Source organism: Macadamia integrifolia, chromosome 11, assembly GCF_013358625.1.
Source record: "Macadamia integrifolia cultivar HAES 741 chromosome 11, SCU_Mint_v3, whole genome shotgun sequence".
Classification (NCBI taxonomy): domain Eukaryota; kingdom Viridiplantae; phylum Streptophyta; class Magnoliopsida; order Proteales; family Proteaceae; genus Macadamia; species Macadamia integrifolia.
This window is the reverse complement of record NC_056567.1, coordinates 23288364-23304800: the sequence shown is the minus strand read 5'-3', so window position 1 is coordinate 23304800 and position 16437 is coordinate 23288364. Positions and strand designations below refer to the sequence as shown.

The 16437-nt window shown below is 39.4% G+C and overlaps 1 protein-coding gene across 1 annotated transcript in view; it reads left to right on the top strand.

Annotated features, from left to right (window-relative positions):
* The window catches only part of LOC122092823 (COP1-interacting protein 7-like), a 17569-nt gene extending 2242 nt beyond the window's left edge, over positions 1–15327 (top strand). The window contains exons 7-9 of the mRNA XM_042663116.1: positions 11697–11974; positions 12759–14524; positions 14639–15327. Of these exons, the coding sequence (XP_042519050.1) occupies positions 11697–11974; positions 12759–14524; positions 14639–14887 (2293 nt within the window). The 3' untranslated portion in view covers positions 14888–15327. The remainder of the gene's footprint in view (positions 1–11696; positions 11975–12758; positions 14525–14638) is intronic.
* The last annotated feature ends 1110 nt before the right edge of the window (positions 15328–16437 follow it).

Genomic DNA, 16437 nt, shown 5'->3' with positions numbered 1-16437 from the left:
GGGGGGGGGCAAACTCGGTTATATTGATTTCTGTTTGACCCCTTACACTTCTTAATATTTTTCCTTGCTTTTCCTTGTTTTGTTGTTTAACACGTTGCATGAAGTGCACTATCATATCAGTATCAAGGACTGAATTTGTCATATGCCAAGTCCACTGTGGTCAGAAAAAACTGGGTGAGTTTGTATGAGTCAGTCAATGTGAATCCTTGCATATTTATCTGACTTCTCCAATAATTTGAAATTGAGCTGACTTGACTGGTCAGTTTTGAATTGACTAGTCTTGGTGGTTGAATTCTTGAATAAATTGACCGAATTGGGTCGGATCAATCTGAATCAAGGCAATGTGCAAACTACGTAATTTGGAAAGACACAGTAGGACATACTCACTTTTTTTCCTTCCAGAAGGCTTTGTCTAACCCATTTTAAGGCATACAAGAATGTAGTCCAATTGCCAAAAGTAAGATGGAATCTGTAAGTTGATTTTGGATATAATGTAGACTTTCTGATTTCAGTCTGGAAGGTGGGATCTACCAATGTCATGGCTGTAAATTCAAACTTCAAGCCCCGCTTTATTAATTGAGAAGGTTGTAATTGCTAAATTTATTGTTTTACCTCACTGTTCTATCCATTTTTTATTTTCCAATTTATGCATATGCAGTGAAGAACTCCTACAACCAACATTCAATATGGCATGAGAAGTTTCATCAATATACTCAACTTAGACATCCGAACTCAACTCAACTCAGTCTTTTCCCCAACTAAATGGGGACTGCTACATGGATCCTTACCCTCAATCAGCTCTATTGAAAGTCTTACTTGATATAAGGCCTAAGCTATGCATGTCTTTCATCACCAATTCTCCCAGAGTCATTTTATTTCTACCCCTGGCTCTTTTAACTCTTTTAATATAAATCAAATCACTCTTACGTACTGGAGCATTTAGGCTTTCGTTGTATATGACCATTTGCACATCCCACCACCTCAAACGACTTTTCATAGCTTATCATGCATAGGAGCTACTTCAAAATCAGTTATGTTCATTCCTTATTTTATCCTTCCTAGTTTACCACACATCCATCGTAAAATCCTCATTTCAGCTACAATGAGTTTATCTATATGATGTTTTTTAATTGCTCAGCATTACGCACCATACATCAAGCGAGTCTTATGTCCTATAAAATTTTATTTTGAGTCTTAAAGGAATATGCCAATCACGCAAGTGAGACAACACCAGATTTACCTCTCCACTTCATCCATCCCATTTAATTCTCCATGTAACATCATCATCTATTTCTCTTTCTTTGAGCCTAGATACCTAAAATTATCACTTTGTAGAATCTCCCTCATCAATTTTCTACACCTCCCTATCCATTCTAGTTAATTGAAGTTACACACTATATGCCCTATTTTTGTTTTACTTATCTTAAAACATTTTGATTTTAAGGTTGATCTCCATAATTTCAACTTAGTGTTATCTTTGTTTCATCCACTAAAACAATATCATCATAAAAAAAGACACCTATGGACTTGCTCTTGAATGTCTTTGGTTAAATCATCTATGATAAGAGGAAACAAATAGGGGGATTAAAGCTGATCATTGATGTAAGCCAACTGTAATTGGGAATTCACAATCTTGAGGCCCCATAGATCATACACTAGTTACCACACCATTATACATTTCTTTAACTATCTTCATGTATTTACTTGAAATAGTTTTATTTTCTAGTACTTTCCGAATTAACTCTAAGAACTCTGTTATAAAGATTATTCTAGGTGGTAAAGACCATATAGAGATCCTTCTTGCAATCTCTAAATCTTTCTATGAGTCTCCGAAGTAAGTAAATAACTTCTTTTATGGATCTTCCTGGCATAAAACTAAATTGGTTCTCCATAATAATAGTTTTTCTGTCAGGTGAGTTTCAATAACTCTCTCATATAATTTCATAGGATGACTCATTAGTTTTATGCTTTTATAGTTATTGTAGATTTAAATATAATTTTTGTTTTCATAAATCGGAGCCACAAGCATCTGTCATTTTCCTTGTGTTCATAATCTTGTTAAACAACTTGGTTAGCCGAGATAAGCCATATATTCTTAAGCTATTCCACACTTCTATTGGGACCACATCTAGACTTGGTGTCTTGCCTACTTACATTGTCCTTAAAGCTTCTTTTACTTTAGGCACCCTAATTTGTCGCATATATTTATGCCATGTGGTGTCTTAATGGATAATACAACCTCTCCCCTCTCCAAGATGATTGAATCCTTGATGTGCTTCTTCCTTTGGAAAGCAACCGATGCTCCCCGCTTCCTCCACCCAATCCATTGGGCCTTCATCTGCCTGCACCTCTGTGAAGGTGGTTTAGGGATTCACAGAATCAAAGAAGCCAATATTTCCGGCCTCCTCAAGCTCATTTAGAAGCTTGTTTCTAAGCATAACAGTATCTGGGTCTCGTGGGTCTACTCCTCTCTCCTTAAAAGAGATCCTTTTGGATTGTCTCCCTTTCCCCCTACTCCTTTTGGGTTTGGCGCCAGCTTCTCAATTGTAGAACAATCGTCTTGCGCGCCATGACCTCATCCATAGGAGATGGCTCCTCCACCCTCCTCAGGCTGGATAATTGGCACCCTGCGGCGGTCGTCCTTGAGGTTATTGGTTCTAGATCTATTTACTCCTCCAGATCGGCCAGAGATGCACCAATTGCCTCCATCATAATGGTGCTTAGTCCCCTTCCTCTCTTCTCCCTCGCTCTCGTTTCTCTGGCCTTCCCTCCTCCCCCTTGCTTCTACTGCTTCCGTTGATCAAGTCCTTTGGACTCATTTCTCCTTTGGTCGTTTCAGCTCCTCCTCAGCTTGGAACCTGATCTGCTCTAGAGCCCTTTCTTTTCTTTAGTATAAGCTTGTCTGGTTTCCTAGCCACATCCCTTGCCATGCTTTTATTACCTATTGAGCCATATCCAGCTGCCTCCCCACCTAACTTTTCCTCATTGATCGCCATATCCAGGTCTCCCCCGCCTACTACCTTTGTTGGAATGGGATTAAAGACTACAATCATCTCTTGTATAATTGCCCTTTCTCCTCTATTTGGAAATGTGTTCTCTCCTCTTGCTGGCCTGCTAGAAGAAGTCCTCTCCTGCTTTCCCGGGAACGGATTTGGATGGACATGACCTTTGTCGGTAGATCTGTTTGTGACCTAGTTGGGAAATTAGCTCTTGCTGCTACCATCTCTCATATTTGGATGGAGCGCAATCTTCTTAGATGGACTTCCAACTCTAGATCTCTCTATTCGATTTGGAAAACCATTTGCTTTGATGTCTCATCCAAACTTGTTGTCTCTCCCATTAGATTTTGGTCAGATTCCTCAAGGAATAGGCTCATTATTGTCTCCTGGGGTCTCCCCTCTTTTATCATCCGGCCCACCCCTGAATAGGGGTTTTTAGTCCCCCCCCCTTTTCTCTCCCCTTCTCTCTATTGTATATCCCCCCTTTTTTCCTTTCGTAATGCATTTATTAGTCATCCAAAAAAAAAAAAAAAAATACAACCTCCTGGAACACTACTACTTGAAATCTCGTCATTTAGTATGCTATAAAACTAATTTTTCCATCTCTCTAATGTCTTCACCCCTTATTAGTTCTTTTTCATTCACTTTTAATACATTTGACATGGTCAAAATCTTTACTCTTCTTTTCCCTCATTTTAGTTATCTTATAGATATCTCTTTCCCCTTTCTTTGTGCTCAAATTATTATAAAGATCCTCATATTTCTTGGTCTTGCTTTTCTCATAATCTTCTCAGCTTCATTTCTAGAAAATTTATACCTTTTTAAATCCCTTACATCCTTATTCCTTGCTATTCTTAAAATTAGGTTTCTTATCTATGGCTGATAGAACCTCATCATCCCACCTTCAAGTCTCCCTAAAGTATTGACGTTTTCCTTTCGATTCGGCTGGGACATCCTTAGCAACCTTCTTAATATAAGTAGTTATCGTGTTCCACATCGTATCAGTGTCTCCATCTGTTGAATAATGTAATTAAGACCACTCAGACTCATGAAAGGATTGACTTATATTCATGTAAGGATTTGGACTTTTATTCATGTAAGGAATAGGACTATTGTTTTTGCTATAAATAAAGGACGGACTATGCCCATTAAGGCACAAGGTCTAAATTTCCCCAATTCTACATGGTATCAGAGTGGGTCTGATCACCAAAACCCAAACCCCAAAACCCAAGTCCATTACCTTCTTCTATGCTTTAGACTCACTATCGTTGCCAAGCCCCACTATTGAACCTGCAACCATCATCCCAACAAGGATCTCTGCAACCGGCGAGCATCACTTCTTCACCTGAACCCACAAAGCCAGCCCACGACCAACCCACGAAGCTACTTGAACCCTTCGCCACTGTAACCCTACATGTGACCATCACTGCCTGAACCCTTGCTGCCATCGATCCCAACCATCGAAACGAGCCATCACTGCAATCTCTCGACCAGAACATCTCACCTGTAACTGCAACCTCTCGACTAGAACTCTACAACCTCATCTGTAACCTCTTGCGACTAGACCCATCCTCACCCTCTACCAAGCCAACTTCCCTCTCAACTAGAACCTCTCGTTTGTAACCAAACCATGACCAAACTAATTCTATATTAACTCAACTACTTAACCTAACCTAACCTAACCCAACCCAACCCAACTTCACTTTGAAATCAACTGAACCTACCCCTAAACCAATTAAATCAACTCGATTTAACCTAACCCAACCTTACCGTCCCTAAACCAACTAAACCGACTAGAACCTACCGTATTACTTCTAAACCAACTAGAATTCACCCAAACCAACTTTAACATGTGTGCTAGTCCCAAATAAAAAAAAAAAATAAAAAAAAAAATAAAAAATAAAAAAACTCTGTAAAGGGGGTAATTTTGCCTCTACTGAACTCTCTCCCTTAATGGTAAGTGTTCTCCCATTGGGGTCTTTGTCTTGAAGTTGCTTATGTTTGATTAAGCTCTGGATTGGTCATCCTTTCTTGTGATTACTTGTTGAATCTGCACCTATGGTGTTTGAAGATTCTGGGATATCTTACTCAAGAAGTAGGGGGTCGCTCGTCTGGTCATGATTACCCTCTCTTCCCTTCTAGCGCCATCAAGTTGGATGGGAGCAACTATCTGATTTAGTCTCGGTCTTACCACCTATCAATTGTTGGTCGTGGTTATATTGGATTTCTCACAGGTGATTCAGTATGCTCTACTGCTGCAGGTCCTGCTCAGGACAAATGGGATGCTGCCAATTGGATGGTAATGTCCTACCTTATTAATTCTATGTCTTCTTCTATTGCTTGGACATATCTGTTACTTGATTCTGCTGCTAAGATTTGGAAAGCCGCTAAGGCCCCTTATTCTCACGTGGGCAAGTGTGCCCAGTGTTTTGAATTGAGGAAGAAGGTTCATGGGGCGACTCAGAAAGAGCTTTCTGTGGCTCAATATTAATTTTATCTGTAGGGTATATGGAATGAGATTGATTATTATGAGACTCATCTACCTGTTAGTGAGATTGATATTGTTAAGTTTAAGAAGCGTGAGGAGGAGCTCCGCGTTTATGATTTCGTGGCAGGTCTCAATGTGGAATATGATCATATTAGGGCTAATGTGCTTGATCGTGATCCATCACCCACTCTTGAGAAGCCTATTCGATCATTCAGGTTGAGGAACAACGTCGATCTGAGATGTTACAACTTGGTTCTTAGGATTGATCTGCGCTTGTTTCTTCTACCCGTACAAGTTCCCGACCTATTACTTCATCCTCTTCCAACAAATCGGTTATCAAATGTGACTTTTGTGGCAATGAGCTTCACATAAGGGAGACTTGTTGGAAGCTTTATGGATGTCCTACTAATTTTCGTGGGTATAATCAGGGTTGTGGGAAGAACACTCAGGCAAATCAATTTGAGACTACAATTGATTCTGATAGCTCCGCTACTGCAGGTGCATCCTTCTCTACTGACGAAATGGCTATGCTTCGTCATATGTTGACTTAGATGGGATCCTCTCTGCCAACAATCACTGCCTCTCACTCAGCCCACTCAAGTACTATAGTTTATGGTCATAGTGCATCTGTGGCCTTCTAGTCCTGGATAATTGACTCAGAGGCTACTGATCACATGACCGGTTTATATACCTTCTTTTCTACCTATTGTCCCTCTTCAGGTAATACCAAAGTTCGTATTACGGATGGTTCCCTTTCGCCTATTGCTAGGTCGGGTTCTATTCAGTGTTCTCCTTCATTACCACTGTCCTCTATGTTATATGTTCCTAAGTTTTCTACTATTTTGTTGTTCATTGGTAGTATTACCAAGGATTTGTATTGTAAAGTCACTTTCTTTCCTACTCACTGTATGTTTCAGGACTTGGTGACGGGGGCAACGATTGGCAATGGTAGAATAAGTGGTGGTCTCTATTACCTAGACACTGGTCCCTCTTGGGATTTACACACTTCATTTGGTTTGGCACTCTTTGAACTTTTGGGATGGCATCGATGTCTAGGTTACTCCTCATGGGGCACTTTATTCAAGATTATTTCCAACATTATTTAAACACTGTACTATGGACCAATTTATTTGTGATGCGTGTGTTTTGGCAAAACAAACTCGGAATGTTTATCCTCCTTCTGATAATAAAAGTACTGTTCCGTTTGCTTTAATTCATTTTGATGTTTGGGGACTTGCCTGTCGTGTCTTTATTTCTGACTATCGATGGTTTGTTACTTTTATTGATTGCAATACTTGTTCTACTTGGATTTATTTATTGCATCATAAGAGTGAGGTTTTTCAATGCTTTTGGGAATTTCATTATATGGTTAGGGCCCAGTTTGATTCTAAAATTAAGATACTTCGAACTGACAATGGGAAGAAATATATGGATGGTTAATTTCAGTCTTACTTGGTTGATCATGGGATAATTCATCAGACTAGTTGTGTAGATACTTCAGCGTAAAATGGTGTGGCTGAACGCAAAAATTGCCATCTCCTTGAGGTTACACGCTCCTTGATGTTTGAGATGCATATCCCTGCTCCCTATTGGAGTGAGGCTGTTCTCACTGCTACCTATCTCATTAACAGGATGCCTTCCCAGGTACTTAGTTTTAAGAGTCCCATTGAGTTGTTATCTGGGTCTCGAACTTTTGCTGTTCCTCCCAAGGTCTTTGGTTGTGTTTTCTATGGTCGTAATCATTAGGTTTCGGGCAAGCTTGATCATCGTGGACTCCAGTGTATTTTTGTGGGCTATTCTCCCACTCAGAAGGGATACCGATGCTATTATCCACTTTCTCGATGGCTCTTTGTTTACATGAATGTGTTATTTCGTAAGACTCAGGCTTACTTTCCACCTCTTCAGGGGGAGTCCTCTGTTGGTGAAGAGGTGATTCAGATTTCTACTTTTGATTGTCCTTTACACCTTACCATGGATGACGATGCTACTCAAAGGGATACTGGAATAAAGACTACTAGTTCAGAGATTCCCATTGGTCCAGAGGTTACTGTTCAGGGGGAGCAGAAAACACAGAATGGTCCAGTGATGAAGGTATTCTCTCATAAAAAAAAGGAGAACTGAAACTACCACTCATACTACCATTGCTACTCCATTGCTTCCTGATCCTAAACTTCCCTTCCAGGTATAACCTTTCCCCTCACTTTTGATCAGTCTCTTGATGTTCCTATTGCTCATAGAAAAGGTAATAGGACTTGTACTCAGCATCCTATTTCTAACGTGGTGTCCTATAATGCTCTTTCCCCATCATATCGTGCATTTGTGTCTTCTTTGTCCTCTGTTTCTATTCTTAAAACCTGGTAGGAGGAAAATATAGAACCTAAGTGGAAGGAGGCAATGAATGAGGAGATGAGAGCTCTTCACAAGAATAACACATGGGATCTGATTGTTCTACCCTTGCAAAAGCAACCAGTTGGCTGCAGATGGGTGCTCACTATCAAGTACAATGCTAATGGGGTTGTGGATCGATATAAGGCAAGACTGGTGGCAAAGGGCTTTACTCAAACCTATGGGCTTGACTACCACCTTTGCACCTGTGGCAGAAATGAATACAATCTGAGTTATAATCTCTAGTGTAGTGAACCGAGGATGGGAGCTACAACAACTAGATATAAAAAACGCCTTTCTTCATGGAGTGCTGACTAAGTGGTGTATATGGACATTCCACCTGGATGCTCTAGTTCAGAAACACAAGGCAAGGTGTGTAAACTAAAGAGAGCTCTGTATGGATTGAAGCAGTCTCCCGGTTCATGGTTTGGTCATTTTCACAAGGCTATGATAATTGTTGGCTTTGCACAAAGTAATGTTGATCATACACTATTATTAAAAAGGTTGGTGATCAGATTATTGTAATGATAGTATATGTGGATGATATTGTTGTTATTGGCAATGATACATATGAAATCTTGGTAAGGAGTTTGAGATCAAGGACCTAGGAAGATTGAAATACTTTCTTGGAATTGAGGTGGCACATTCAACCAAGGGTATTATTCTTTTCTAGAGAAAGTATACCTTGGACCTCCTCTCAGAGACTGGTATGTTAGGGTGTAAACCCTTGGATACTCCTTTTGAGGCTAACTCTCATCTCAGAAGCAAAGAATGTGAACCTATTGATAAAGGTCAATATCAAAGGCTAGTTGGAAGACTCATATATCTATCCCATATAAGACTAGACATAGCTCATGCAGTAAATTTGGTGAGTCAGTACATGCATGATCCATATTCATCACATATGGATGCTGTGAACCGGATTCTTAGGTACTTGAAGACAGCACCAGGAAACTGAATTTTATTCTCTTCTACAGATCACATAAGAATTGTCGCATACACTGATGCTGATTGGGCAGGCTCTCTAGACGATCCTCGCTCCACTACTGGCTACTGTACATTTGTTGGTGGCAACTTAATTACGTGGCGCAGTAAGAAGCAGTCAATTGTGGCTAGATCAAGTGCAGAGGCTGAGTTCCGAGCTATGACACATGGGATTTGCGAGCTACTTTGGATGCAAGGTCTCCTTCATGACCTGGGTGTGTCCATCCAGGTACCGATGTTACTATATTGTGATAGTAAGTCAGCCATCAGGATTGCACATAACCCTGTTCAGCATGATCATACCAAGCATGTCGAGATCGATAAGCATTTCATTAAAGAGAAGTTAGTGCAAGGACTAATCTGTATTCCCTTTGTGCGAAGTGAAGATCAATTAGCCAATGTTCTCACAAAGGGACTTAGTAGTAAATCTTTTTATTTTATTTTGTCCAAGTTGGATGTGTGTGATATCCATGCACCAACTTGAGGGGGAGTGTTGAATAATGTAATTAGGACTTCTCTAGGACCAGTCGGACTCATGAAAGGCTTATGATTTCTATTCATGTAAGGATTAGGGCTATTGTTTTTGCTATAAATAAAGGAAGGACTATGCACATTAAGGCACAAGGTCTAAATTTCCTCAATTCTACACCATCAAAGGCCCATCTTCCTTGTTTGATCAATTTATCAATAAATCATTTTAAATTTTGTCTTTCTAAGCTCCACCACCTTATCGTTTGGCATATAATATCACATTTCCTTCAATTCCACATAATATGACACATATCCATGACCACTAATCTATGTTATGTGGTTAGGCACTATCCTGGTATAACCTTACAATCCTTATTATATAAACAACATATCAAGCTTTCTAGTTAAAAATAAATATGTTTGGATACATTGATGCCCACTTTTAAAGGTAACTAAATGATCCTCTCTCTTTCCAAAGTATGCTTTTACTGCTGATAAATCAGAAGCCACAAAAAAAATCTAAAACTGAAGTTCCCTCTTCATTCCTCTCTCCAAAACTATATCTTCTATGTACATCTTCATAGCCTTTACGATCTCTCTCAACATGTCCATTTAGATCTCCCCTTAAAATAAAATATTTTCTCTGATTAAAAGCTTGCACTAATCCATCTGTGTGTTCCCAAAATTGTATCTTACTACTTTTATCCAATCCTATTTGGGGTGTGTAAGCGGTAATTATATTGACGATCTCTTTCTCCAACACAAGTTTGATAGATATAATGCTATTGCCAAATCTTTTAATATCCACATCATTTTTTAATTTCTTATCCACTATTATTTCCACTCCACTTTTGTTACTTTTATTCCCCCCCCCCCCCTCTGGTGTATACCAAAGTTTAAATTCATTCGATTCCTTAACTTTTTTACCCTTCCATCTAGTCTCTTGAATACAAGCTATGTTAATCCTTCTTCTCCTTATAACATCCTTAAATTGTAGACTCTTACCCATTAAATATCTTATGTTCCAAGATGCTAATGTAATTCTCCGCCTTTGGACTACCTTCTTTACGCGCTCTGGTCCATGGTGCGAGAATCCTTGTCTAGTTTTCACTACACATGGGTGCTGAAGTGATGCATCACTTACATGGGACACCTACCTAACTATTCACTACACATCTACACCCTTGTCAAACTATAGTGCGTCGCTTCCGGGGGGATGCCCTAGCATTTGGTCGAAAACATAAGGTTCTAGGATCCATGTAAAAAAGGTTTGGCTAAAAATTTTATGCCAACTGCTGACCTGACACACCAACCTTCCTCCTTTATCTGGGCTTGGGATTGGCAACAAAACATTGGCAGAGTTAACTTAGACATCAGAACTGCTTTCAACAAAATTTCCTAGATAAAAGCATGATAAGACCATCTTCCTGCTGCATTGTATTTGAATCCTTTTGTTTCGTGATTATTTGCAAGTATGTTTCCTGTTTCTCTCTACACATTTTTCATTTCTTAATTAATCCCAATTTTCTTTCAAAGACAATCCCATTTCGATTTCCTTCGATATTTTTTCAAGAAGTGCGATGTACCTCAAACACTACTATGTGTTTCCATCCAGTAATACTCAGTGCCCATGAAGTTACTATATCTTTGGGAAATGCTTTCTTCATTATTAGTGGGAGTAAAATGTGACAAGCATCAATAGTTAGTTTGCACTTCTCTATTCTGGTATTTTGGCTCCCTTTGAAATACCTAGGTGGGGTGGGGTGGGGAGGGGAGGGGAAGGGGGCATCCATGGGCATTTTTTTACTTATCGTTTCATTGCATTTCTAGCCTCTTTTTATGGGTTATTATTGTTTACATTTACTATTGAACACTGTTTTTATCCTTGGAGAGCATGACCGTTAGTTGTTCATTCCCTCATGGTTGTAAGCAATACTATTTCTTGGGATTTTTGTGTAGATTTCTAGAGGTTCTAAAAATGTACAATTTTCAAGTTACTATGTTTAGGGTTCATTGTTAGTGGTTTCTTGAAGCTTTTTTGGTTTCCCTCCATAGTTTTATGAATTCTTGATGCAAGAAACAGGTTCAAGCCAGCACCAGAACTTATAGCTTTTTATGAATAAAATATTCTGGGTACAATATTGCTCATACTTCCACTCCTGTTTTTCTAGTTATAGGCAAATATTTCGGTGCATACAATCTTTTTGAAAATGGAATCTTGCTCCAGAACTGGCAAAGCTGGAGTTAGAAAGGTCAATCGTCATTTGTTGCTACTTATATAGGACATCATCTCTCCTTACGTTGGGGTGATTAAATCCTCTTCTTCTCAAGTTTTGGCATTATAATTTATATATTATGGTGTCATGTAGGGAAGCATGCATAAATTTCAAGGACCTCTGTAATAAAAAGCATGATGATGGGCTTTGGATGGATGAATTAGCAGCAATGGAGGCATGCACTCAGCCAGAGCTGCCATACTTGGGAACATCTGGAATCATACTTACAAGTGATAATAGCAATCCAAATCCTGGGGTCATGCCAATTTCTCATTTTGGTCTCTCTAATGGGCAACTAGAGCGAGCTGGGTCTTTAGATGCTTCAGTTTCTGAATCAACCACGGGCAATTCAAGTTCAGACATTAACCAAGGTATGATACCCCTTCTTCCTTTTGGCACTCACTACTTGTGAACTTACTTTACGTGGAAAGGAGCCATAATCATGGTCAGGATTGGCTCAGTTGTATAGGGCAAATGCCTGAGCGATATGATTTTAAGGCAATGCTAGGATACAATATTACCCTGCCTACCCCTGTTTTTCTGTAACTCGACCAATGCCAGTCAAAACTTTATCGAGTTGATTCAGAATTGTATTGCCCAAACCCAATCCCCAAGTCTGGGCCATCAATCCATGCACATACCATAAATCTCTTCTGTGAAGGTCTACCTACGATTTATTCACATCATTAATTGGATGATCACCTCAAGGATGGACCATGCCATCCATTCAAGAGCAAAGAGATGGGCTGCTTTTAATAACTTAAAAGAGCTTTAAATGTGATGGGGAAGGAAATAAATAGAAAATGTGAGGAGCCTAGGACTGCATTTCTGAATACCATCATGACCATTCAAAACATTCCAAGAATGACTGAATAATATGGACTTTCAGGCCTATAATATAGCCCAAAGAACATCAAAACTCTCTTCCAACATATATATATATATACACATTATCTTTAATCCATGAAAGTTATGGCATATATGTGTATAGTATTGAAATGTTTTTTCCAGAGTATCATGTTTTAGGATAAGGAATATTCATATTAATTTAGAAAATAATATGCTGAAGTAATATAGGTACTTCTTTCCAAGGCCTACTGGCTTATCTGTTAAATAAAAGAATTTTATGTATAACTAATAGCTTGCAATTATCAGGTCAGATGCCACAAACTTCTGTGAAAAATCAAGTGCCAATGCCATGGACAGACCAGCTTCCTCCGTACATGTACAATTTCCAAAGCCCTCTTATGCAACAATTGCATCCATATCAAGGGTACAGTATCCATGGGATGCAGGGTTTCCCTCCATATTATCAGGGAAATATGCATTGGTCTCCAAATACGGATAATGGCCATGGTCATGGTCCTGTCCAAGAACCAGATCACCGTCGAAAGGGAAGGTTCCCAAATGGGAAAGGACATGAAACTTTAGAACAAGATGAACAAACTGAGCCCAGTGACTCTACTTCTGGCAGTGACCTAGATTCCGATTTGCAGCAGGAAATCAAGAATTCAACGGAACAGCCTCAACTGCACAAAAGAAGGCACAAAAAGAAATCGTCAAGAACGGTTGTTATACGCAACATTAATTACATCACTCCTAAAAGGAGGGAAGGAAACAATGATAGTGAAGTTGATGATTCTTCTTCATTTGAGGATGAATTCATTGATGGAGATTTTCTCAGACAGAAGGTAAAGGATGCTGTTGGTTCTTTTGAGAAGCACCATAAGTCAACCCCAGGTCATCATAAGAAGAGAGGTGGAGACAAACATGCAAACATTGCGAATGGATCTAATGCTGCTTCTGATGAGGGTCATGAGAATGAATTTGATGCAAAAACTTCAGATGGAGCCAAAAACTCTGAGAACTGGGACACCTTCCAGAACCTTCTGATGAGAAATGATGAGCCAAGTGCCAGTGGTGGGGATACACAAACTGTAAATGTCCGAGATGAATATTTTGCAATCAAGAGCTCTGAGCCAGGAAAACCATCTGCATTTACCAGTCCAGTAGACCTGGAATCAGAGAAAGAAACAAAGCAGCGACATGCTGACACTGATTCTTTCTTTATGACTGAAAGAGATACAGGTAATGAGAGTAGGATCTCCATGGAAAATTTTGGAAGTAGTGAAAATTTCCGCCCAGGCATGAAGAAAAGGGATTGCAGCGATGAAGAATTGCTATATCCACAGAGAATAGAAGGGTCAGGGAGAAATGTCCAGGATGCTCTGTCTGAATGTACAATTGAGTCATCTGTGCTCAAGACTCAAAAAGCTGAAGACTGGTTTGTTATTAATCAATCCAAAACATTTGCAGGCCATGATGCAACCATTGGACATGCTATCTTTGATGGAGATCGGAGTTTAACACCAGACAGGGCTTCTTTCCAAATTGAGAAGACTAAAAAAGATCTTGTTGATGACTCTTTCATGGTGCAGGATCGATCAATTGTTGATCAATGTGATTCTCTATGGAGAACAGATATAAGCATGGTTTCAGACCTTATTGTAGCTGTTCCCCATGAAAATGGTTCTGCAGATCTTTCAAGAGAGAAGGCTGTAGTCACCTATGAGCCACCAGATGATCTTTACATGGTGCTTGATCGGGGTTCAGGCATGGAGTCTTCTGCCGCACCATGGACTCCTGAAATGGATTATGGAATGGATATTTCATTTGCTGAATCTGAAAAAAAGAGCTCTAGTGTGGAGGGAAATGATTATGCTGATAATAAGTTTCCCTCTAATGGTAAAAGCACCGGCGGTAAGAACAGTAAAGATTCTCAAGCAAAACTTTCAGGGAGAGAAACAAACTCTAAACCCTCGCGTGGATCTCTATTAAAGAGTAAATCTGAGAATGTCTCAAGGATCAAGAAACCACCCACTGTAAGCAGAGCTGCAGTACATAAAAACAAACTGGAGAAGGTACTAAATGGCTATTTTTTAAGTTATTTAATTAATTATTGTTCTTTTTCTACTGCTCTTTTACTTCTTCCCTTCTCTTTTCGAAGGCAATTGAACTTTTCTTCTAAAAAACAGGAAGAAGAGAATAGGAAGAAAATGGAGGAATTATTGATTCAACGCCAAAAAAGAATTGCTGAAAGAAGTGCTGCTAGTGGTTGTGCATTAGCAACACCTAGAAGAGCCTCACTGGACGGTAAAACAGCAATAACTTCGACAAAGCGTGAGAAGAAGTTGTCTCAATCTTCAACTCAAGAAGCAAAGAGGTTAAGTTTGCCCAATATAGGCATTACCAGTTCAACCATTAAAAAACAGGCTCAAAGGTGAATGCCGTGGTGACCGCTGGTAAGATATGAAGGATCATTGCTGGGGATGAGAATAAGAAGCCAGTTCTTAGGTCAAGATCATTGAATTGAAGGAATGTGATGACTCACCAAGTAGTGACCAGCTCTGTACAAAAGCTACTAAATGGAATTTTTCTGTAATTGATTCTTTCAAATAATCAATGCGCCACACTTCATCAAAGGACATCTTGTAGTAGATGGCCTTTGTAATAATAAGGCGAAGGAGTGTTTCCTGTCGTTTGAGTTGTATTTTATTTTATATCTTGATCCAGTGATTTCCTACGATGTGAGAGTGCATGTACTCACATGCACAGTTTTGTGGCAGTAATAGCCACTCTTTTTTTTTTTTTTTTAAGATTCAGTTTGTATGTATCTTCACCTTGTAATTTATCTTTATATTGAATGTCTGGGTAATTCACTTTACATGGCTTTCTTAATGTATTTGTGTTGGAATAGTAGATTGACAATTTGTATCACCATATCTATGATCATTTTTTCTGAAGTTGGTTACATTCCTTGGGGGGGAGGGGGTGCATATAGTACAGGTCAGTTGGGCAGAAGAGCTTCAGTGGAAGTGCCAGCTGAAGGCCTCTTCCGCTGTTCCACTGATGCATTTCTATAACCTCATAAATAAGATTTAGGAAGTCTTTAACTCACACAGGACAGGTTTGCAGTGAATGAAAGTAAACCAGAATTTAAGAAAAGTTTAATAGGAGGAATTCAAAGAGTCTGCTCCCAAAAGCTGGTCGTGGGTTGCTGATAACCTGCAGAAATTAGATCCCAATTTTCAAGAAAATCCAACTGTTGGATCTGAAATGGCAGAGCTGGACAGAAATTAAAAACTTAGGAAAATCCCAAATTAGCAAGGGAAAAGCGAACACTTAACTCAAGATCAGCAAGCCTGATAGGCCTCAAGATCAGGTCAAGTATGGATACAGAAAAGGAGAACAAAGAAATAGGGCATCACAGGTTTCGCTTGAACAGCAAAGAAATCAAATCAGAATAGGGATTGCTAGTTAGATGATTAACAACAATGTAACCTAGAGTTTCAGAATCAAAACACACTAGAAAAACACAGAGAGAATGTGTAGAAGACACTGATTTGTAGGGAAATAAAATAGAAACCAGAATAGAAGGAAAAAAGAAAGGGGGATATTTCTCTTTGTGTATGGGTCAAGATGATTATATGATCCCATAGCTGAATTATTGACTCAATGATTCTCTACGGCATGATTACTGTTCTGAGTTCCCCTGAATTAACTGGGGCAGGGATGTGGGACAGGGTGGGAGAGGGAAGGAAAAACAGAGGATTACGCCCTGCCTCAGGGGAAATGAGAGCAGGGTTTTAAAACTTGGATTCGACATTTGAATCGGTCAAAACTGGTCAAACTTGACCAAAACCGATCATTACTTGGAGTGAATCGTTGTGAATCGGTTGGATCAGTCAATGCCAATTCCAATGCTAATGGGTCTATTCTCGATCTAATTCACCAATGTTTGAAGCCCTGAATCAGGGTAAATTGATCACTGAGC